The 25,028-nt window shown below is 33.6% G+C and overlaps 3 protein-coding genes across 3 annotated transcripts; all 3 read left to right on the forward strand.

The window, feature by feature from the left end:
- Window positions 1-2,852: 2,852 nt before the first annotated feature.
- Window positions 2,853-12,070, forward strand: LOC106671220 (transmembrane protein 43 homolog). The gene is made up of 8 exons (XM_024228844.1): window positions 2,853-2,988; window positions 6,239-6,267; window positions 6,421-6,528; window positions 8,022-8,254; window positions 8,346-8,429; window positions 8,509-8,749; window positions 9,601-9,802; window positions 11,327-12,070. The coding sequence occupies exons 2-8, from the start codon at window positions 6,247-6,249 to the stop codon at window positions 11,548-11,550; spliced, it is 1,113 nt and encodes a 370-aa protein (XP_024084612.1). The 5' UTR covers window positions 2,853-2,988; window positions 6,239-6,246; the 3' UTR covers window positions 11,551-12,070.
- Window positions 12,071-13,842: 1,772 nt separating this feature from the next.
- LOC106673112 lies at window positions 13,843-18,424 on the forward strand. Its single transcript, XM_024228849.1, has 6 exons — window positions 13,843-14,045; window positions 14,764-14,892; window positions 16,833-16,937; window positions 17,069-17,173; window positions 17,422-17,508; window positions 18,391-18,424. The coding sequence occupies exons 1-6, from the start codon at window positions 14,038-14,040 to the stop codon at window positions 18,422-18,424; spliced, it is 468 nt and encodes a 155-aa protein (XP_024084617.1). The 5' UTR covers window positions 13,843-14,037.
- Window positions 18,425-18,938: 514 nt separating this feature from the next.
- On the forward strand, window positions 18,939-23,659 carry LOC106673106 (acidic repeat-containing protein). Its single transcript, XM_024228850.1, has 7 exons — window positions 18,939-19,108; window positions 19,214-19,260; window positions 19,886-20,010; window positions 21,821-21,955; window positions 22,101-22,213; window positions 23,197-23,301; window positions 23,375-23,659. Exons 1-7 carry the CDS (start codon window positions 18,939-18,941, stop codon window positions 23,613-23,615), a joined length of 936 nt encoding a protein of 311 aa, XP_024084618.1. The 3' UTR covers window positions 23,616-23,659.
- The last annotated feature ends 1,369 nt before the right edge of the window (window positions 23,660-25,028 follow it).

Below are 25,028 nucleotides of genomic sequence, written 5' to 3' on the forward strand. Positions count from 1 at the left end.
TCCGTCCATTCTTGTTGGGAAACAAATCAAAAAAAGAATGATTGGAAAAGCAAAAGGAGCTGTCTGACAGGACACTCAGTCAGCCAGATGAGTGAAGACATCCGGTTGAGACACTCCTCGACTGTCAAAGGCCAAGACGGGTAGAAAAATCGACTGTCCAGGAGCAGCCCAATGCAGAGTCAACTGATGAATGTCTTGGAAGTAGACAAAAGAAAGGTTTAATTTAAATTATTTTCAATTAATCAAGGTTGTTTTTGGTTGAGATAAAAAAGTCAGTGTCACGAGTGGGATTTGAACCCACGACCTTTGGCTAAATACACCGCTGCTCTACCACTTGAGTTATCGTGACTTCAATCCTTTTGGATTATACGGTTTAATTTAAAATTAAAAAGGGCTCATTTGAAGGTAAAAAGTTAATTTGATGAAAACAGCTATGATAAACTTATTCAACAAATATAAATGTCTTAATTATTTTTTATTATTATAAACATGTTCATATAAACACATTCAATTATTTATATGAAAAGAAGTGGAAATACATAAAAATTTGTGATATCGTTTATGAGTAATTTTTTATAATACATTTTTATATAAAATTTGTTATAAAAATAAAAATATTCAAAACCTAGTCTAATACATTATTTATTCCTGAATTGCCTCTTTCCAATGACAGGTCTCATTTTTTCATGGAGGAAATTAACACATTTATAGTTCAGTCATTGGTTAAATGACCCCTTCACTCTATTTTAAGTTGATTCCTGTTTACAAATTGCAGTTGTAAGAATTCAAAAGTACTTAAACTCAACTAGCTCCTTGGCAGATGAAAATGGGCTTAATATGAACGTAGCAAAGTCCCAGATTATTGTGTTTGGATCCGATTCTCACTTCCATTCCTTACTTCCTACTCCTCCTCCATTTACAATTAAGGTTAAATTTAAACCATATATGTTTAATGGTGTGTCCTCATCAAACTTTCCTTTATTTATTGGCCTCCTATGCATTATATATGGTACCTAAACAAGAACAATTTTGTTGTTGTGTGGGGGGGGGCTTGATGCAATCCCAAATACCTCTGGACTTTACAATCAATGAGGTTGCCTTTAATGCCGGGCCGTCTAAGTAGATGGCTAAAGATACTTTTCTGTGTAATACCAAATTTTAGCGATTGAAGTATCAATCACCCTATTTCCTTCTGTCCCACTGCATGGGAAGCATAATATCCCAAATTTTCAGCTGCTGTTTTCTTGCTAGCAGTTCCATTGTGCTGGCCACCTTGTCAAATTCAGTACTCCTGTTTCTTCCACTTTGATTATGGATGTGTATTGGGGAGATCAATGATATGCTTAAAAGTTTAATGAATTGTTTTTTATGTTTTATCTTTGGCTCTCCAGGGGGTGACTGATCTGTAAATCAACAAACTACTGCATTTTCTCACTCTATTGGGGAATCCCATCCCTTTTCAGCGTTTGTTTCTTTGCTTCTTTTTTTTTATTCTTAAGGGGTGTCAAACTACATTTCTTCTCATCACTAGCCCTCACTTTCTTTGTCTTTGCTTTTCTTTTCCTGTCTTTCTCGCATTGTAATCCTAATAATTTCTTTTCCTATTTCTTTGCATCTCAACCAACTCTTTCTTTTCTTTATACTATTGCTAGCCTTTCTGTACCTCAGGGCCTCGTCAAGTGTAGATAAAATAACACAAATAACAAACACACAAAAACAAGATAAAAAACGATAGTTTAGTTGCCATTCACACTATCCATGATACTCGATATTCCTCGGAGTAATAGGGCAAAAAATCCGTCCATTCACGATACTAAATTATGTGTGGTGATTAGTCACCGTTTGTGGATGATTATTCAGAAATCATGAGATGCGGACTGGTTCTGAATAATCTTACTAAATTATATTCATACTGCCCCAAAATGCTCGATATTCCTAGGGATAATTGGACAAAACTCCGTCCATTCACGCTAATAAATGACATTCACACTACCCAGGGTTCTCGATATTCCTAGGGGTAATTGGACAAAACTCCGTCCATTCACGCTAATAAATGACATTCACACTACCCAGGGTTCTCGATATTCCTAGGGGTAATTGGACAAGAACTCCATCCATGCATGGTAATAAATTAAATTCACACTATCCAGGGTTCTTGATGTTCCTAGGGGTAATTGGACAAAAATCCGTCCATTCACGCTAATAAATGACATTCACACTACCCAGGGTTCTCGATATTCCTAGGGGTAATTGGACAAAACTCCGTCCATTCACTCTAATAAATGACATTCACACTACCCAGGGTTCTTGATGTTCCTAGGGGTAATTGGACAAAAATCCGTCCATTTGCTCTAATAAATTAAATTCATACTACCTAGGGTACTCGATATTCCTCGGAGTAATTGGAAAAAATCCGTCCATTCACGCTAATAAATGACATTCTCACTGCTTTAGGGTACTCGATATTCCTCGGAGTAATTGGAAAAAATCCGTCCATTCACGCTAATAAATGACATTCTCACTGCTTTAGGGTACTCGATATTCCTCGGAGTAATTGGAAAAAATCCGTCCATTCACGCTAATAAATTACATTCACACTACCCCTGATTAAAAATGGTTAAATGTTATAGTTATTATCCTCATTGCTATGGAGTGTGAAGATGAAAAACAAAAGTTTATTTCAAGATTGTAGGATTGCATTCGAAGGTGGAACGGCTCGACCAGTCCCGCCTCCAGACATGCGCCGCCTCTGGGACATGTGAAATCCCCTCAGCGCAGCAAGAGCGATCGAAAGAGACGGAGGCAGATGATCGTAAATTTCTCGTTAGTTGTATCGTGAGCCGTGAGCCGACTCACAACTCACAAGACTCACAAACACGGCGGTAATCGATCTGAGCGGACGCTGGAACTTCCCTGGAATTTCTTCGCCAGGAAATCCTCGAATCAATCCTCGCCCCCACTCGCCTCGCTCCACTTCGATCCATTCTCGTAAGTTTGGCCTTGGCCCTGACACTCTCCCTCCTCGGGACAAATTAAAAAGTCCGTTTCATTTCTCTCTTCCGGGTTGACAAATAAAAAATAATTTAATCGATTCTGAAAAGATCTGAGCGGATTACTCATTATTTCATTGGTTTTTACAATTTATTGTTATGTCGCTATTAAATTTAATTTAAGCACCCTTTAGGACATCCAATTTTTTACAATATCTCCCCACATTGGACCATTGCTCAGAATTGACCAGTGCAAAATTGACATGGTTCTTAAACACCCAAAAGAAACCGCAACACCTAAAAATCTAGATATTTTTTGTTGTATACTGCTTATATTTATAGTAATATTATTTATTCCATGACAGAAAATATTTGATTATTTAATTAATTAAACTCTGGACAAAAACATGGATTCAAACATTCCAACTAATATCATCTTGATTTCTCCAGGGTGTTTGATCCCGTGTCTCACAGACTCTTAGTTTATAAACTGGCGAGGTGGTCCATGTTGTGTTCCTAAATTTCTTAAAGTCATACTTCTCTGACGGGAGTTTTAAAGTCAAGGTTGATCAATCATATTCTCATTTCTATCCCTGTTGTCCACCTTACAAAATTTTCCTGCAAATCTGAAGGATAAGGCTAAACGTGTGGTGTTTAGAGACTGTTAGTTGATGATTATTTAGAGATCGTGAGATGTGGTCTGGTGTAATGTGGGTTTAGAAAAACATTTTCTTTATCGTGACAACGTTTCGGTCTTTATTGAGATCATCTTCAGGTCCTGGGATTTATAACATCATGCCAGACCACATCTCACGATTTCTAAATAACGATAAGGCTAAAGTTTTAGAGGAGTTCCTATGATTGGTGCGTTCGGATAAGGAATTTGGATAAGCAATGTGGGAAAAATGTTGATATTAAGGACATTTATTTGATGTAATTTTAAATATGTATATTAAAATTCTAAGTTTATAAGTGCTTAAAGTGCTTAGAATGTTAAGTACAGTTGTTTTCTCTAATGCGCCACAGTCCAATCACACGTTTAGGGCTAAACGTTTTAATCAAGACCTCCCTTCCCACGCATCTAGCATCTTGTATTTCAGTCATACTACCATTTTGGTCCTAATAGGTTCAAGGTTTAGTAATTCTGTGATGGCCCTGATGACCTTTTGCATGCCTCTGTCCTGGGTACAATCCAATTATGAGCACTTATAATCCCATAGACCATCTACCACCATTAACCCATAGACTGATCTACTTTTTTGGCAATTTATTATGGTGCAAACAGTTACTCCTCATGACCCTCTGCCCTGTTAGTCCTGACACTACAAAGGTAACTTGCCTAAGGGTAAGGGCCTTGATGCAATCTCAAATGTCTCTGGACTTTATTATCGATGAGGTTTCCTTTAGTGCCTCCTGGCTGCCAAGCAGATGGCTAAACTTTTTTTGGTTTTATCAGCCTTTTGAACTCCTTGGCACAACCACATTCTCTGCCTGAAATATAGTATTATTATTATTATTATTATATTGGCTCTATAGTAGATTAAGATCCTAACTAAGACCCGCTGGCAAGGCTATGGAGGTTGACTAAAAACCTGAGGACAACAAAAAAGTCAAGGTTAAAGCACTAACCAGCTGCTATAGATTATACCTAGCTATACCAGCTGGAACCATAAGGGAAATAATATAGGACACTCGAAAATTTTACATTTATTGAGTAAGGTCAACAACCAACTACTGGGTGTAAGCGATAAAAAGGTGAAAACACCTTTAGGGAAAAAGTACTTTCAGGTAGTTACTCCCTGTGACTATAACTATAGGTCTGATGATGACCATCGTAGTCTAGATTGCTTCACCGATGGCTCACTCATTAAGGATAAGGGAAGTGGTGCTGGAATACACATACCTAAATTAGGGATCAGCATCTCCTATCATCTTGGTAATAACACCTCGGTCTTTCAGGCAGAGGTCTGGGCCATTAATGTTTGCTGTAGAACACTGATGGATAACAAGATTAAGGGAAAAGATATTAAAATTTTTTCCGACAGTCAGGCCAGTCTAAAATCATTACAAAAAGAACTATCAACATCTAGACTGGTAGAGGAAACCGTTGAACTCATTAATAGGACTATCACCAGGTATGAGAATAGGGTAACCCTCATATGGATACCTGCTCATAAGGGGCACTATGGCAATGAGGAGGCGGACAGCCTGGCCAAGGAAGGATCAAATACTGAGTTCGTCAGACCACAACCGGTATTACCCCATTCTTTAAGCACAGCAAAAGAGAGTATAGGTAGCTGGGGCATGAAACAATTCCTTAAGGAATGGAATATGTCCCCCGGATGCAGGCAATCGAAGGAGTTTCTGAAGGAAATCAAACCTAAAGAAACGAAATGGCTACTCTCTAACTCTAGGAGGGGAATAAGGAGGCTGATAGGTATCCTAACGGGCCATTGCCCCTTGAGAAGACACCTCTTCATAATGGGTACTCTACCAGACCCCTTCTGCCGCTTCTGCGAAACAAAAGAAGAAACGGCTCGACACTACCTCGCAGAATGCGATAGGTATGCTAGGGAAAGATTTAATACTTTCGAAGGAGAGGACATAACCAAAACACTCCCCAGGATAAAATGGACCACAATCCTGGGGTTTGTGAATGGGTCCAATAGGTTTATGCAGGACTCGTGAGCCGACCAGGTCCCGGACCTTTTAGGGATGGGGTACGGGCCTACTCAGGCTTTTAACCCCTCGGGTCCTGGTCGCCCGCCCTGTGTAATATATATTGGGCACAACCACATTCTCTGCCTGAAATATAGTATTATTATTATTATTATTATATTGGCTCTATAGTAGATTAAGATCCTAACTAAGAGCCGCTGGCAAGGCTATGGAGGTTGACTAAAAACCTGAGGACAACAAAAAAATAGAGGAATACAACAGATCTACTTAGGTCAAGGTGTTCTTGTAGCAACCTCATTTATCCCTATCCATGCCCCATAATTAATGGAGACCTGCTGTGTTCTTGTGACCAATCGATGCATACAATGTGGGATTACTAATTAAAAATAATTGATTTCTTGTAATTCAGTCTCTTCTTCTTATTATTGATAAACGATAATCTTTGTGCAGTTGTTAGGCCTACATTTCAGATGGCGTTTGTTTGTGTGTGTTATTATTTAACAACTTTTGAGTTAAACTAATTTTATATCTGTATGTGGTGTATAACTTAAATAGTATTTCTGTTACAGAATACAGAATGGTTGTGGCAAAGAGTAATGTACGTATACTTTTCCAATCTGTTTCCTTCAACTAAGAAAATCTCAATGTATACATTCCTTATTAACAAGCGCCATATTGGCCATTACTCCATTTTTCTTATAAATTATATTTAAATATATAAAAGGAATAATAAAGATTCTTTTCTTTTCAGAAACAAAAAGAAATCGCTTTATGGCTGGAACTAAAATCAGAGTGGGGACGAGTACTTATTGGCGCATGTTTATTGATATTAGCTTTTGTCATTATCACAAATAATGAGGTAATTCGTTCAATAAAAACTTGATAATCTAGCAATCTGATTGATGAAGAAGCCTGATCATTGTTGAGAGTGCCAAAATTGAATGTTCTCATAATTCATAATACTTTACATATGACATTGTGAAATTTCTTCGTGGGGTCTGTAGGGGATATGAATCTGTGGTTTGGTTCTTTCGGACATTTTGGTCTGCCTATACTAAATAGTCATCAGTTTGGTCTATTAGACAAAATTTTGCCGTATGCACTGGTCGTATGACAGCAGTGAAAATCAGTGAGAATGAGGTTATCAAAATGGTCAGAAATGACCATCATAGTTTATTCAAATTCAAAATATTATAATTAAGATTCAAACGCTCCCTCTTACCTAGCATGAATCATAAAAATTGTTGTTACAACAATTCTGTTGTAGACAGTTTTTTCAGTTCTCTAAAAAGGGAGTTACCAATCGACACTTCTAAACACACTATATTTGAATATATAGAATTTTTTATAACTTTCCCTCTCTCTCTCTCCCTCCCTCTCTCTCTCTCCCTCCCTTTCTCTGCTCTCTCTCTCACTCCCTCTCTCTCTCACTCCCTCACCCTCTCTCTCTCACTCCCTCACCCTCTCTCTCCCTCTCCCGCTCCATCCCCCTCACCCTCCCTCTCTCACTCTCTCTCTTTCTCCACCTGCTCTTTCTTTCCTACTCCATTTCTTTCTCCAGCTCTCTCTCTCCCTCTTCTTCTCTCCTCTCTTTTACTATTATCCTTTTTCTCTCTCTCTCAATCACACACATACACAAATTGATCATTCTGAAGTTCATCGGGTGAAGTAGAAAACACATCTTGCTAATGTATTTTTAATTTTTTTTTTAAATTTAAATTTTATTTTTATTATACAAGAGAACTTTTTTTTAATAACTAAATCAATATTCTTATTTGATTTCTTTAAATTCCCTAATTTCGTGGTCTGCTTGACCAATTAACTCATTACAATTAATTAAGGTTTTTAGTCGAGATGAAAAAAAGGAGGGAAACTCATAAGGTGAGGTTGAGATAGGAAGTTGATGTCCGAGTGGATCGAGGTCACGATAGCTCAAGTGGTAGAGCAGCGGCGTATCAAGCCGAAGATCGTGGGTTCGAATCCCGCTCGTGCCATTGTCTTTTTTCATCTCGACTAAAAACCTTAATTAATTGTAATTCTTATTTGATTTTTACCAATAATCATTGTCTGCTTACCCTCACTGGACTGGCCTGTCAGACGCATTCTAGCATCTATGTAATTATGTTAAATCAGGTCTCTTTTATCTTAATAGAATCACTCAGGCTCATCACCTCATAGACCATAGAAGAAAATCTAACGATTTAAATCAACATTAGTATAGAGATTTTTATAGATATACCGTTTATATATATTGAATAGATAATTTTTCTATTCTTGACTTATTTAACATTGATTATTTTTATACAATTTAATTAAACGCCAATTTAAACAACTTTTCTTTTTGTGTTTCAGCAAGAAGCGATCCAAAACACAAAATCTCTGTCGACATTATTTCAAAATTTGAGGGTAGTAACTGACATAAATAAAGTCGAATCAATCAATGAAGGGTCTTTGGTTTATTTAGCTGGGGAATTGCACGTCGATGAACCACTTACAGAACCAGATTACGGCATATCTGTTCCTGCTGTATGCTTAAAACGCAGAGTTCAAATGTTCCAATGGATTGAGTATGAAGAGTCGCCAAAGTATGTTAATTTTGTACTATTTTTTCGGTAGATTCTTTAAGCTTACAATTGTTTACAGAGTTTTATATATAAATGTTTATCTGTCTTACAGAAAATACACCTATCAGACTGACTGGCGGGACAAGCTAATCGATAGCAGCAACTTTCACATGCCAGTTGGACACCAGAACCCCAGGTAATAAATCAGTTCCTTTTTCTGATATATACATCTCTCACTGATTTTTCACTTGATTTTCATGGCACTCGTTTCCTAGCAAATTTCCATTGACAAGTAAACTGTACATAAGTGAAGTCGTGAGAATCGGTACTTATGTATTCAGTGTCAATATAAAGAAGAAATTCGCCGACTTCATGTTAATAACAAGCGACGAAAGACCAGAAAACAGAGATATTAAACTTCATGCTGGACTCTACTATCATACATCTGACGTTTGGAATCCTGAAGTGGGTAATATCAGGGTGCAGTTTTCCTTCGCTGGCATGTCTGGCGATATGGTAATTTCACACTTCACACATCTATTAAATTTCCTCTATAACAACTACTATGTTTAATACTTATAAAAATTTCCTTTAAAATACGCACAAAGAAAAAAAAGACACTTGTATTTATATGTTTATTTTCCGTAATGACTAGGTGTAAAGATTAATAGTTGAATTCACTAATTTCGGGGTCCGCTTAACTAATTAATACATTACAATTAATTAAGGTTTTTAGTTGAGATAAAAAAAGTCAATGGCACGAGCGGGAATCGAACCCACGATCTTCGGCTTGATACACCGCTACTCTACCACTTGAACTATCGTGACTTCGATCCACACGGGCACTAACTTCCCATCTCAACCACACCTTTTGAATTTTACCTCCTTTTTTGCCATTTTTCATTTATCTCAGCTAAAAACCTTAATTAATTGAAAAATATTAATTGGTCAAGTGGACCACGAAAACTAGTGAAATTAGTTAGTTTTAAAGTTAAAATGGCAAAAAAGGAGGGAAAATTGAAAAGGTGTGGTTGAGATGGGAAGTTGGTGTCCGAGTGGATCGAAGTCACGATAGCTCAAGTGGTAGAGTAGTGGCATATCTAGCTGAAGGTCGTGGGTTCGAATCCCGCTCGTGACACTGACTTTTTTATCTCAATTAAAAACCTTAATTAATTGAATTTATTATTACTATTTCATTTTCAATTAACAATAAATTGTACAATTAAGGCCCAAGTGTTTTTAACTTATTTATTTTATGACTAATTTAGAATTACTATTATATTAAATGGGCTAATATGCTTCAAGGTTTTTAGTATTTAATTGTTGTGTTGTATGAAAAATAAATTTAAAAAATATATATTTTTTAGGTTAGTATAATTGCAAGGCAGAGCGGAAAAATGTTGGGGCAGGATGGCATTATTTTGCTTTCGAAGGGAAAGGTGTTGCCAGATGCTATGATTAAAGACGAACACAACAGAAATGTGTGGTCGGTTAGATTTTATAGATCGCTAGGCTGGCTCTTTTTATACATTTCCTCTCCCTTCTTTGCTGTATTTACAAGATACACAGGTACAGTATCTATTTTTGCTGGGACAAATTTAATTTAAAAAAGTGCAAATGAGAACAATATTCTAAAAGACAAAATTATTACGTTACTTTTGTCTATACCACAGATAAGATAATAAAATAACCTCTAAGACCAACTTTTAGATGCTTTGTCGGCAATTTATTAAGTTGCTTATGCAGGTGAATCTAGTCGGCTGACATTTGCCTCACAAAACGGTTAAACAGGCTGCCTGTCGCAAATTAGTTTTTGATGAAATTTTAAAAATTTAAACCACTCAGCCACTGCAGTCCGCAATAGTACTTGTAAACACATTGTGTGAACTCAGTGTTCAGATGTGGGATGTTCATGTATGTATGTCACTAATTTCGAACATACCAAGGAGTATCTAACCATATTTTGCAGGATTTAATTTGGATCCAATGCATAATGTTTTTTTGATTGATGATTGATTTTTCAGCCCAAAAGTTTTATACTGTACATCCATATAGGTTTTAATATGTGATTATAGATCATGATTTTATTTTATGTTTATGGTCGGAAATACCTTCCCAGCAACCAGTAAAGTTTTGATATTTGAAGTCATGTTCTTCCCTTTTCTTTTTGCTTTGTTCTTTCCATTTTAATTTTTTTATCCATTGTCATGCCTAAATATTTAACTGAACTACTTTACGATTGAAGCTTATTGGTCTGTCTACTAATTTTCTATTTGTGAAATTAACCTTCCAAGTATATGTCTAGTCATGCTGTTAACTGCAATTCCATCTGTTCATAGATGCATAGAAACATTTTTCGACAGAGCTGTGTCATCAGTAAATGTTGCAATGATTATGTTTTCCTTCAGTGGTAGGTTATTTGTATACAAGTATAGTATGGGGCTTAAGATGCTACCTTGCGGTCAACCTTGATTTTAAACAAATCTTGCCATCTAATGTAGAACAGTCTTTCCAAAAGATAAGAGGTCAAAAGTTCAACATGTTATTTTAGGAATATTTTTTTAAGCTTAAGTATTAAACCAGGAATAAAGCTGAACATATATCTTCCAGAGCTTTCTCTATGATATCAGTGATTCTATGTATCTGATTTATGGTTGAATGCTTGGCTCTGAATGCAAACTGGTGGGTTAGTGTGTTATCTTTTTCAATTAAGGGTTTCATTCTTTTTAGCATAACTTTTTCAAATAATTTTGAGATAACTGGATGAAAAATGATTTTTTTTAAACCATGCGCTATAGTTTGGTTGTTCCTGATCATTTTGGCCTGTCAAAAAATGTTACAACTTTTCACCATCGTCAGTGGTGGGTTAGTGAAATGAACAAGCTAGTAATTAATTGTTGGGATATCTAGTTATTTTTATTGATATTTCTGTGGCCTTTTCGGGTTTGTTCTGATTTGCACCATTTTTTGGGTAGTATTCAAGGAGAATTTTTTTAAACAACAAACAGAATTGGGAATTAGTTTCTCCACATATAAAATATTATTGTACTTAATTTTTAAAAGAAGGGATTTAAATTTTTTTACCTGTTTCAGCATCAAGATACAAAACTGTCTACAATTTTCTAATCTTGGACGGACTCCTCTCAGCAAATATTGTATATGCGTCTATTGTTTTTACAATAATAATTTCTCAAATTTGGTATCTGTACGATAGATCAATTGGCCTTTGCATTATCTTGGCATTTCAACTTCCATGGCTTATTTATGCTATTTATAAAAAGTGTAAGTTACTTTTGAAGAAAACTCGAAATCAATAAATAATGTCACTGTGCAATATGTAAATAAATACGATTTTCTAGAAAGAATTATTTATATTTTTAAATGATTTGTTGATATAATTAAAGCAATGGTAAAACTATTAAGTAATATTTAATAATTCTGCCCCAAATATAATTTAATATTAAAATTTTCACTAAAATAATTAAATTAACATAAGAAAACTAGTATTTAGTGTACACCTATTACACATCAAATTACTGAAGAGTTGTCAGATGGTATTATATTAAAAGAATAAATAAAACTACAATTACATTGTAAAAAAAATTGCCAAATAAACTCTAGAGTAATCTTTGAGTATGAAATTGGAAGAAAGTATCTCTTGTAGAAAAATTGTAATTTGTTATGTATTTCAATTATTGTAACAAAGCCAAATTGGAAATGTATGTGATAACAATTTTGATTGTGAATGATCTCATAACATAATAGAGAAATATTATTTTCAATATTACGTATTGTTCGTAATTTTACATCTTTAATGGTTATGTTATTTGATGAATGCTTAATATGAAAAATTGTGATATTTTTTATTGTAATTTGTATTGTAATTAATACAGTCATTGTTATTTAAAGTTAAGCTTAATTTTTTCCCAACTCCTGCCATAAATATTTCCATCTTGTACAGATCTGTCCAGGAAGAGGAAGAAACAGCAGAACATATTGCAGGATATTTCTGCTTCTGTGAGGGGACAAAATTTTTTAAGCTTAATGGAGAGCGAAGACAACTGGATATTGCACCATAGACCAATATTAGTCCAGTGCGCAAGTTGTAAAGAGGGCTCCTTTTAACTTTAAACCCTAAACTTTACTGTTTTCAAAATATGCTTATTAACAAAAAGGTGGAAAATGTATACATATATGCACTACTGACAGGTAAGATGAAGCCATTTCTATCCAAACCGAACAAAAAGCATTGTCAATGGTTTAAAACTGTATTCTCAACCTTTTCAAGTCTTTGTAGCCCCTACTGGTTCAGGTACCATAATACTCCTCATATCTTACACACCTCATAATTGAAGAAAGTAGGGAGATGCATATTAAAAAAATAAACTCTCAATCGTGTCACTTATGTGGGATCTTGCCTTGGTATGAAGACTAGAATGAAATGACAGTAGAAATCCTGAATCAAGAAAATTGCAAAGAAGTTTCCTGGACATGTTGGTACTTGTATTTATTCGTCCCAAAAATTTTATCTACCTAGTACAAATTATATTTTTTTTTACAAATTTATTTCAACTAACACGCCACTTTTAAGTTTGTCAGAAATAAAAAGTTTGTTTAGAGGCTCATTACAGAAAAGAGACTGATAGGGTGGTAGGATGAAGGGAGATCAACTGAAAAATGACTCGAGATACAAACATTGTATGTACCCTGAGAAACTTTGGAAGGGCTATCAAAAATTGCTGCTATTTTGACAGAAAAGACAGAATACAATTTTAATCCATGGAAATGTTGCTAACATGTTTCTTGATGGAAGAAGAGTGAAAACAATTAAAATGTTTAGCACCTCGGGAAATGATCCAAAAAGTGACTCAAGGTACAAGCATTGTATGTACCTTGAGAAACTTTGGAAGGGTTAAGAAAAATTCCTGTTATTGTTACAAAAAAATGCCAGAATAACCATTTTAATACTTTTTAAAAGGATAGTTCCTACTCACAGTAAGTAGTATCTATATAGTAGTATATCACAGTATGTGTGTAGGAACTATCCTTTTAAAAAGTATTGAACACCACACTCACTCCATCATTTATCATTTCTATTAACCATTTTAATCCATCGATAATGTAGCTACCATGTTTCTTGATGGAAGGAGAACAGAAACAATAAAATTGGATCATTTAGCACCTCGAGATATCAAGTTATCAACTGAAAAATGATTCAAGGTACAAGTATTGTATCTACATTGAGAAACTTTGGAAGAGTTACGAACAATTACTGTTATTTTTACAGAAATTCCAGAATAACAATTTTAATCTATGGATCCATGCACAATGTAGCTAACATGTTTCTTGATGGATGGAGAGCAGAAACAATAAAATTGGATCATTTAGCACCTCGAGATATCAAGTTATCAACTGAAAATGACTCAAGGTACAATCATTATATTACCTTGAGAAACTTTGGAAGAGTTAAGAATAAATTCCTCTTAGTTTTACAGAAATGGAAGAATTTTAATCCGTGGAAAATTTAGCTAACGTGTTTTTTGATGGAACGAGAACAGAAACAATTAAAATGGAGCGATGGTAGTTCGATTGTCGGTTATATCGAATAAGGCTGGAGTGATAACTGATAATACTTGGCGGGAAATTGGACTTATCAGGAGCTTTTGTTTCATTTACTGTTCATTGTCACATAACGTTATTTTATACGTTTGCAGTTCCTTTGTTTATTATTTTATAGTTCTTTTAGTTTTAAATCACCCAGGCAGTATCGACGTTCATCTCGCTCTTTTTTTAATACTTACACCATGAAAAGGTATGTCTGTAATAAATAATATTTCTGTCTGTTTTACTGTTTATTTCTTTATGCCTTAGGATGTTATACATATTTATTATGTTTTATTATTTCTGAGCATCAGTTTGATGGTAGGTCTTGACCAGAGTTAGTAACTTTTGCCTATAATTTGTGTACACTCATCAATTTCAGTAAATTGATTCATTAGTCAGATTTATTTTGAACAGGGCCAATTCGAATATCAAAAGTCATTAATCAATTGCCCAGACAGAATTGTAGTCATTTTTAATCTCTTTAATCGCTAATAAAATATTTATAAAGTTGATGCTGGGTGTTGGTCGGTGGACTCGTGCAGGACCGGCATTGGGTTTGCCTTCGCCCGCGAGTTTGTTGAACTACTCGAATGTATTTTGGCATTGCATTGTCTTCAGTGAGGAACTTCACTGCGTAAAGCCGAAACATCACCGGGCAGAAACAAACCCAATAAGTGACATAAAGCCGGTTCACTATAAAAATATTTATAAACTCTATAATTGTTAATCTCTGGGTTTTGTATGTAAAAATTGTTGAATGCGTGTGGTTTAACATTTAAGCCGCCAAGTGGTTAAAGCATCCGACTCGTATTTGTCTCGCGTTTCTGGGTATGAATCCCTGCATAACCTAGCACTGACGCTGCATTTCAGCTACGACAGTAATAAATAAAATTATTAAATACTTTATAACAAAGTATTTTTGTTAGGTTGGACAGTGTCATCGTCTCGTGCAGAAGCGATGATAGTGACTATAGCGATGATGAGATTAAACCGATTCAACGACGGAGAATTAAGAACGCCATTTCTTCATCAAGTTCTGAGGAGGTATTGGACAAGTAAGTATAAATAATGCAATAATACGCAAGCTGTAAGAATCACCTGCTTAGAGTTTTGGCAGTCCGGGGTCAGATTACTGCTGTAGTTTGACTCCAGAGGCTATCAACGAGGTCATTTCAGCCCTTTAGGCATACAATTTTAATTTAAACAATTTTCAAATATATTATTTCTTATTTACATACCGAAAAGGCGAACAAGGCTGGGATGTCCCAATCTCTGGACTTAACCACCGTGACGACCCTAAAAAAATGCAGTAAAAAACATTATTAAAATAAATGGCAGTGTCGATGAGAAGCTTTTAAGGGCAATGTTGATAGGTGGCCCTCGTAGGATCTGACTCGAAGAAGAAGGGTTATCCTCATCCGATGAAGACTAGGCTATGAAATTAACAAGGGATAATGTTTGGTAGGGGGGCCCAAGCGAAAACCCCGGGTAATGGAATTTATTTTTTTAATGTGTTAATTTAAAGTTGAATTAAGAAGACGCGTGTACATATATTACTTTTATTAATATGTATATAGCACAAACATTTTGATTAATTTTTGTTTTAATTGTAAAATTTTTTCAATAGGTCAAATCAAAAAACCGTCTTTACAGTAATATTGACAAAGTGACACTAAAGGCCAGTGACACCGATTCAATTCCAAAAATACCCACAACACCCTACACGTCCATACCGAATATGTTCAATATAAATATACCAGTGGGAGTTTCATAGGAACAAGAGAGAAGGCGGTGTTCTTAGAATCAGAAGTGGCTTGTTTCTAAGCAAAATGTATATCTGTATACATAGTATACGTATTCGGAGATCCGGGGCCCTGATAATTGGATTCCCGGATAATCGAACCTCGCATAATAGAGGTTTTACTGCATCTCATTTTTTTATATTGAGAGCGTATTTATTAACATGAATTTTCATTCCTCAATTATATCGTATATACAGTTTGTTTAAAGAAATCAAGTGGCATCATCAAACAACCTTTCTCAGCATGCCGGACTAATATGCTGGCTTTGGCCAAAAATAAATGGTTAAGTCTGTCCCCCTTCCCCCAAACATTGGAAAATATTGTGCTTGCCCTATAAAGAGGAGAACAGAGCTGGGAAAAAGATAATAGCCAGGTAAACCAAAGTTAATTATTTATAAAAAGGGTTGGTTTTGTACAAGAAAATGTTAACTTAAAAATAAAAGAAAAGAGAAAATAGGCGAAAAAAGTGGACATGTGCAACGCTGGTGGAGAGGGGAAGGAACGGATGAGGGGGGCGATAAGAGAACAATGAATGGAGACAAGACGAGGGAATAGGCATTGGTGTTTCACCGGATTTTCCTACTCGTGTGCATCTTGATCCAGGAAGGGGATCTGTTTCTACCATGACCACCTCCGGGGCGACGGAAAAAGCCATTGGATTGGCATTGAGAAAGGACAGCAGCAGTCACCAGAAAATAAGTTTTGTGTGTTCAACTTGGACCAGGATTTTATTTGTTTCTTCTTTTGGCAATTTTGTGTAAACACAATCATTAGTTTTATTTAATTTAATTAGCTGTGAAGAGGATATTCTAATTTTCCTTGAAATTTTCTGATGAAAATTCTTCGAGGTTTTCTTCTCTTCTCCTGTGCTGCAGTTTTATTTTTTTTATATTTTCAGTTCATTCCTCTTTCTTTTTGTCATTCTATTTGTTAAAAATACTGGCGCCCAATCTTATTTTTATTTATTTCTTCATTTATGTTGAACAGGTATTTATTTTATAAATTTTTTCCTCACTCCCTCTCCACTGAGAAACGGGCATATTTTGGTCAGCAATTTTGGGCCATAACAGTATGTCAACCTCGTAATGACTGGACTGGTTTTAACAGTTTAATTTAATAAAAAAAGTAAAATGACAGTTTGTAAACATTATTTCATCAAATCAAATGAATTTATTGTTATTTTTAATGCTTAGACTGCATGAAATGAGCATCGGTGGTAATGAAAAAGTGGATACAGTAATTACCGATCGGAAGAAATTCAGTTATTGGGCACAATCTTTTACAGATAGACAAAAAGAGTAAGTGTTGCACATTTTATTTAATAATATTTTAAAAGAAAAAAAAAAACCATGAAATTTGGCTTGAGTTGTCTGAATAATGATAGCAGCTTAAATATGATGGCAACATATAATTATATATTATTTTTTAGATTCCAGAACAGCCATATATCTTACAGCAGTGACAGTGATGAAGGTAATGAACAAATAAAAAATACCACCATTGATAAGTCAAAAAGAACAAATAAACAAACAAGGTGAGTGTATTTCTATTATATATTTACACACAAAATTTATGTTAGAAAATAAATATAATTGATCTTTATTGTCAGTACAGACAAGATTTGATCATTGACTGTATTTTCAATTATAAACATTCAAAATATAAATCATTATGATTTAATTGTACTGCCTGATGTGAAAATCATCTCAGTTGTTTCAAATATTTTTTAAACAATTTTTTTCATAACGATAGAACCACATTGTTATTCTTTTAATCTTGCAGGTCCAGTGGTAAAATAAGCGATAAGGAAAATATACCTCTGGATGAAAAAAATGTCATTGTTTTATCATCACCTGAGAAATCACGTCCGTAAGTAAATAATACTACAATAAAATTATTATAAACTCAATAAAAATAAATTTCAAATAAAAAGTACTTTTTGCTCTTTTCTAAGAGTATTTTTTATTATTGTTATATTACCATTAATTAAGGTTTTTAGTTGAGATAAAGAAGTCAATGGCACGAGCGGGATTCAAACCCACAATCTTTGGCTAGATACGCCGCTGCTCTACCACTTGAGCTATCGTGACTTCGATCCACTCGGACACCAACTTCCTATCTCAAACCCACCTTTTTGAGTTTTCTATTTTTTATCTCAACTAAAAATCTTAATTAATTGTAATATATTAATTGGTCAAGCGGACCACGAAATTAGTGAATTTAAGGAATTATTGTTATATATGATCTATAATAATTTATTTCTTTACTTTTATAAAAAGAATTTTGTGTACATCTCTTCTTAAGTAGTTTTAGTACTTAATATGATGTATAACAGATTTTATCTTGAAATATAACCTATTGGCTTCCAATTTAATATTCAACTTATCCATTTATTATACAACTTTTCCATTTTAATTTAAATATTTTCATTTAATGCGTGGTCCGATTGACCAAATAAATTCTTTTCAATTAATTAATCTTTAATTAAGGTTTTGGTTGAGATAAAAAAGTCAGTGTCACGAGCGGGTTTCGAACCCACGACCTTCAGCTAAATACGCCGCTGCTCTACCACTTGAGCTATCGTGATTTTGATCCACTCGGACACCAACTTCCCATCTCAACCTACTTTTGAATCCCCCTCGTGACACTGACTTTTTCATTTCAACCAATACCTAACAAAGATTAATTTTCATTTAATATTATGTTTTCCATTTTAATTTTGACTTTTCCATTTATCATCCAACTTTTCAGTTATTGGGCACGATCTTNTGATTTTCCATTTTAATTTTGACTCTTCCATTGAATATTTGATTTTACCATTTTTATTTCTACTTTTCCATTTAATATTATTATTATTATTTTTTCATTTGAATGTCAACTTTCCCATTTAATATTTGATGTTTTCTATTTTAATTTTTACTTTTCAATTTTAAGTTGACTTTTACACTTTTAGGCTTGTCTGTTCCATTTATTATTCAAATTTTTCCATGTTAATTTGGATTTTTCCATTTGGTATTAATTTTTCCATTTTGATTTTCACATTTTCGCCATTATTTTACCATCCCTTGAGAAATCCTGTTGGTAAGTAAATGATAATAAAATAAAATTTAAATGTCATACAACGTACAATTATAATTTAAACTGTCTCAATGAAAGATTTTCTCAAAAGAAGAGTACTTTTTTTGCTTTGCTCAAAGAATATTATTTATTATCATTATATGCAAACTATAAACTTTTATTTTTATAAAAATATTTTTGTGTAAATCTTCTTTTAATTAGTTTTAGTACTTAATATGATAATGTACGATAGATTTATGTTTTTTCTTTTATTCAGACCTATTATCAGTTGCTCTGACTCGGATAACAGTGACAATAAATATGATGGTAAACAAAATGAACAAAAAAACCAAATAAAACAAAGAAACAAGGATACATATTATTCGCAATCTTTATGTTTGCTTAAAAAGGAGTAAGTTGATTTTAAGTATGCTCGAGTGTTTTAAAGTGTTAAAGAGTAAAGTGAGAGTAACTCAGATTTTTTCAATTACTTACATATTTATCTTTCTGCTTTCAGAAAACAAATAGGCGAATTTCGGCTTTCATTTTTAAGCTCATTGGAAGGTTGGTAATATTAAATATTCTCTATAGAAACCGAACTTGACAAATTTTAAAGATGTTAACTAGCGGTTTGTGTACAGTTTATACAAAATTAAATACATCTATTACGTCATTGGATCTAGGAAGCTTAATCTAACAGCGCCCTCTTTTAAAAAAATAAAAATACGGCTTTGCAAGGGGAATGAAATATCTTGGAATGGCACAAGATCAAAAGCCTCACCTGTAAGAAACAGAAAAAAGAACACAAAAAGTTAATGCCATAACATATTTCGGCCTAGGATTGTAAAGTAAAACATGGGTTATAAATAAAAAAATAAACACTGACTATACGTAATAACGGTTAGACCTCTGGTCACGTCTCCCATTGGCCGAAAACCTTATAAAAAAAGAAACAAAATTAATTCAAGACAATTTACAAAGAGGAGTAAATTATGAAAACAGTTATGGCATGAATTATTATAGTTGATTTCCGTGTTTAAAATGTTGAAGTTTTTGAAATAAGAGTTCAGGTGTTATATAATAAAAATTGGTTATAAATTTCGATAATCAAATTAGACCTGATTGATTATTGTGATGTACAAAAAGTAATATTTATAGGTTTTAGTAATAATAATTCTTATTTTTTTAGAAAACACATACGGAATACCTTTGGATGCCAAAGCAGAATATTATGTAACTAATTTTAAGAAAAGTATGCAACAGTTAGCTATTTTCTTGTTCCAGTATTTTAATTTGAATGTTTTTAAAAAAAAGGTAAGGTGAGAACATACTTTAGATATATAATTACTTAAAAAAACAAATTCTTGCTAGTTTAATGAATATTGTTTAACTTTATTTGAAATTTAATTCACTAATTTCGTGGTCCACTTGACCAATTATTATATTACAATTAATTAAGGTTTTTAGTTGAGATAAAAAAGTCAATGGCACGAGCGGGATTTGAACCCACGATCTTTGGCTAGATACGCCGCTGCTCTACCACTTGAGCTATCGTGACCTCGATCCACTCGGAAACCAACTTTCCATCTCAACCCCACCTTTTTGAATTTTCCCTCTTTTTTGCCATTTTTTAAATGTCGTGTAATCGGATTGGATTCTCGGCAACAAATGAAATGGCCACGGAGAGCTTTATTGAAGTGTACTTCATTTTAAATCATTTAATTCACTAATTTCGTGGTGCCATTGACTTTTTTATCACAACTAAAAACCTTAATTAATTGTAATTTATTTGAAAGGTAGTAGTGTGTAATAAGTATTCTTTATTAACATTCAATATTCTATCAAAGGCCATTTTTTTTGCCAATTGTGCCACCATCATTTTTATTTATTGCATTTTGAATTTAAACTACATATATAGGGATGGGTCATTGGCATTTTGTTGGTACTATACTTCCGAAGTGTAGTGGCTTGTCCAAAATGAATGTATTTTTTACCGTGAGAGGTGATGCGTGAAATGATGTGGCTGTCGAGGAATATTGAGTACTCTAAGGCCTGTCAAACAATTTAGATTAGGATGATAGTTTAGTGTATGAGTGGAATTTGTAAATACCGTTTGAATGTATTTATTAATGTGAAAGAAAGGAGGCTGCAAGATCACGATAATCTTTCAACCTCTAATTTAGTTGTAGTGTAGGTTAGTAAATTAGTATGAATGTGAATTATGAAAATGTGTATAAATATTATATCTATGTATTTTAATTTATCACATGTGGGAGGGTAACAACAAACAAGATAATGAATCTCCTATTAGGTGAATCGGAAGGCAACAGTCGTTTAGTTGAGGCATAAGAAGATTCAGAAAAGAATGTACACATAAGATAGCTAAGAAGATAAATGTGAGAAGGCTTTATATGTGGGGTGCCGGCAATGACCCNTTTTTTTTTCTAATAGTCCACTTGACCAGTTAATATCATTCAATTAATTAAGGTTATCGAAGTCACGATAGCTCAAGTGGTAGAGAAGCGACGTATCAAGCCGAAGGTCGTGGGTTCGAATCCCGCTCATGACACTGACTTTTTATCTCAACTTAAAACTTCAATTAATTGAATAAAATAATAATAATAAATTGACTTTACCATTTGATATTAGATTTCTACAAATTCATTTATCTATGAGGCCTGCACCATCGATTTCATCAAAATTACTGTGATTAGATTTTTCTGTTTTAATTTTGATTTTTCCATTTAGTATTAGACTTTTTTCATTTTGATTTTACCTTTTCCAAAATTTAAAATACATTTTTAATTAACCTGTAAAATCAAAGTAAGAATAGGTTTATATATATTTGGAAAAGGCAGAAATAAAAGTAAAAATAGCTAAAAATGAAAACTAAGAAGGAAAAAGAAAAATATGAAAATAGTGTCTCCACCTATAATGGTTTATTAGAACAGAATTTAGTATTCATAAAGCTTTTATTAAACTTACAGAACTTTAGAATAAATACAATTTATTTATACTGAATTTATTTATTTATATTAAATTATTATCAAATTAGAAATTCCAAAACTGTTATAAATATTTGTTTTCAGTACTGTTGATTAATTAAAATTTGCAAACATTACAGTTGACCAATTGTGAAATAACATGGAGTGGACGACTTACAAGCGCAGCAGGTATAACAAAACAAAGGATAATAAGAACTACAGTCGACAACGAGACAGTATTTAAGCGGGTTGCCGCTATTCAGTTATCAAAAGTGGTAAATACTTTTCTCCCTTGAAAGTAGTTGATAGTTTATGAAAGGATAAAGACCAAAATTTTCTGGCTTGTTAGAACGAACCCAATAAACTAACAACAATAAACAATATTTATCGTAAAAGTGATTTGTTATTAACTCGTTTCAGTTTATCACAAAACCTCACATACTACGGGATGTCATGGCACATGAAATGTGTCATGTTGCTACTTGGTTAATTGATAATGTAAGAACATCACACGGAACTGCTTGGAAAGCTTGGTAATGACAATTTTTTAATATGAATTGTTTTATTTCAGTTATTTATGTTATTGTTAAACACTTTATTCATGGATTATTCTTATTGCTTTGTGGAAATTATAAATTATAATTAATTAAGGTTTTTAGTTGAGATAAAAAAGTCAATGGCACGAGCGGGATTCGAACCCACGATCTTCGGCTTGATACGCCGCTGCTCTACCACTTGAGCTATCGTGACCTCGATCCACTCGGACACCAACTTCCCATCTCAACCGCACCTTTTTGAATTCTCCCTCCTTTTTGCCATTTTTCAAGATTAAGGTTCTTAAAGTATCAACTATGATTTAGCAATTTTACGAATAAGATTTGAGTAGGAGTTGTCCTTTCTACAACCTGAGCACCATAACCAGTGCCTATTGTGTGCTTTTTTCAAGGACTTACGTATGTATCTTTCAGGCCTGGGTTTCCTCAGCCTGCAAAGCTACAGCAGTGGACTTGTTCTGCTGTTTCTAGCTGGTGTCTGCTATTCTGACTCATTAGATATGCCTCCTGATTGTCCAGTCAGCAGTCCAACCGTTATTCTAGTCATAACACATCCTATATTTAGTAGTTCTTCCATTAGTTTCTGTGATGATCCTTTAAACTTTTTCGCAATGGGGAGGACTTATTTTTAATCCATTGTGTATGGATCGCTTGACCTCATGGAATTTTCCTTGACCTATTTATTGTTGCCTCTCTGCCCTATGTGCCCTGGTAGGCAACCCTTACGCTGGGCACATTTCTGCACAAGGATAAATTTAATGAAGAAATAATAGGCAAAAAATTATTCTTGTATATTTGAAATAAACGAAGATCATGGATGCATACTTTAAACTGTTTTAAACAACTCATCTCATAGACTCACTCTTAAGAAATGACATGTAACTCACAGATTGTTGCATTAAGGGAAGGGTTTAACAAGAATTTTCCGGTTACTTTCTAATAATTTTTAAATATATTTGTAGGACAGATGTGTTCCACAAAACTTTCCCAGAGATTCCTAAGATAAATGTACGCCATCATTACGCAAGAAATTGGAAGTATATTTATGAATGTGGTTGTGGCCGCGAGTAAGTACATTCTTACAACAATTTGGACATTGCCATTTTGATTCTAATCGTAATTCAATTTTTTTTTTTTTAGGCTGGGGAAGATGACCAAACTACCCTCAAATCAGATCAAAGTCTGTAAATATTGTGGGAGAGAAGTAGTATTGAAATCTGTCAATGGACGGCCCCCAAAGGAAACAAACGAATTCCAGAAATTTGTTCTTTCCGAATACCAAGCTGTTGCAAAATCTAATCCGGATAAGCCGAAACATGAAATAATGAAGATTTTGGGTGCTACGTGGCAACAGAAAAAGGGAGAAAAAAACGACAGTTAAATTGTGAATTTTTTTATGGCCATATATATTATATAGAGATTGTGGATACGTATTTTTTTATCTTTTAATAATTCTTTGATAAGAACTAATAATTTTATCATGTTGACTACAACAATATTTAGACATTTTATATATATGAAATATGTGTAATTGTGACATTTCATGTTAATTGAATTATTTATTCTGTATTAGTTTTATTTACTTTATATAGGTTTATGAATAATGACATTACAAATGTATTTATGTACCTATTCAATTGATAAACGTTATTTTTACATATCAATCAAATGAACTAAATATATTTAATTTTTTGAGTCAAATTGTTTAAATAAATTGACAAATTAATGTTACATTGAAAGCAATTTTTAATACTTTGTCTATTTTCTTGGATTGTATGATATTGTTTTATTAATTGACTATATACTTGTAGCAACCCAACCCGTTTTTTACTTTAACTCGACATTCAATCTTAAATATATTTTTAGAGATATTAATAACATTCCTCCACCAATCTGCTTTATTTGATGCATTACTGATGATAAGAAAGTAATATTTTGAATCTGTCATCTCACTGTTGACAGACTTTATTTAGACAATCTCCTCACTTGAAAAACTAACTCTCCAACAGGAAATTAGTAAATCTATCCAGCAAAAAATAAAAAAAGCACTGATCCTTAATTGTCATTCTTTCAATTAGCCCCTGAATGCTGGAAAGTTTCAAAATTCAACTCAGACCTAAATGACTTAAACAGGTCTTGTCCTCTTGGATAGAAAAAATGCCTTCAACCCAATGGCATAATAAAGTTGTCCTACCACATGAAGTACAGTTTTCTGATATGTAACAAAATTTTTATGCTTGAGTCTCCCAAAAAGAGGTGCTTTTGAGATGCGCATGGTATGTTATCTTCCCACAAAACAGCATCAGGTGTTCCTCACTGCTCGATACTGGGTCCCATTCTGTTTACTATACATGTTATTAAAGTCATAGTGAATGAGGCCAAATATAGAATAAACTACATAACCATGAAAATAGGTAATTATAATTAATTATCTGTTTTTAAAGTGATGGTGTAGAGGCAGTGGCATGTGTGGTTGGGATTGAGGTTGAATATAGAGTTAACTACATTCCCTTGAAAATAGGTTAGTTTTTATTTGTTTTTAAAGTGATAATGGATGAGGCAGTGCCAAATATTTAATACTAAGATGCCTCACAAGTTATATTATAATTAATACTGGTTGAATAAATTTAGTTTTGTATGATTGTTTTTATAAGAATGAAGTTTTGTATATGTGTGAGGTATTGTAGTTTAATATGGAGTAGACTACACATCCACAAATATAGGTTAGTTGTTACATGCTTTTAAGGGGTGAAATACTGTCATAATATTGAATACACCGATACCTCAACAGTTA

Source organism: Cimex lectularius, unplaced genomic scaffold (genome assembly GCF_000648675.2).
Source record: "Cimex lectularius strain Harlan isolate CLEC.00 unplaced genomic scaffold, Clec_2.1 scaffold159, whole genome shotgun sequence".
Lineage (NCBI taxonomy): Eukaryota > Metazoa > Arthropoda > Insecta > Hemiptera > Cimicidae > Cimex > Cimex lectularius.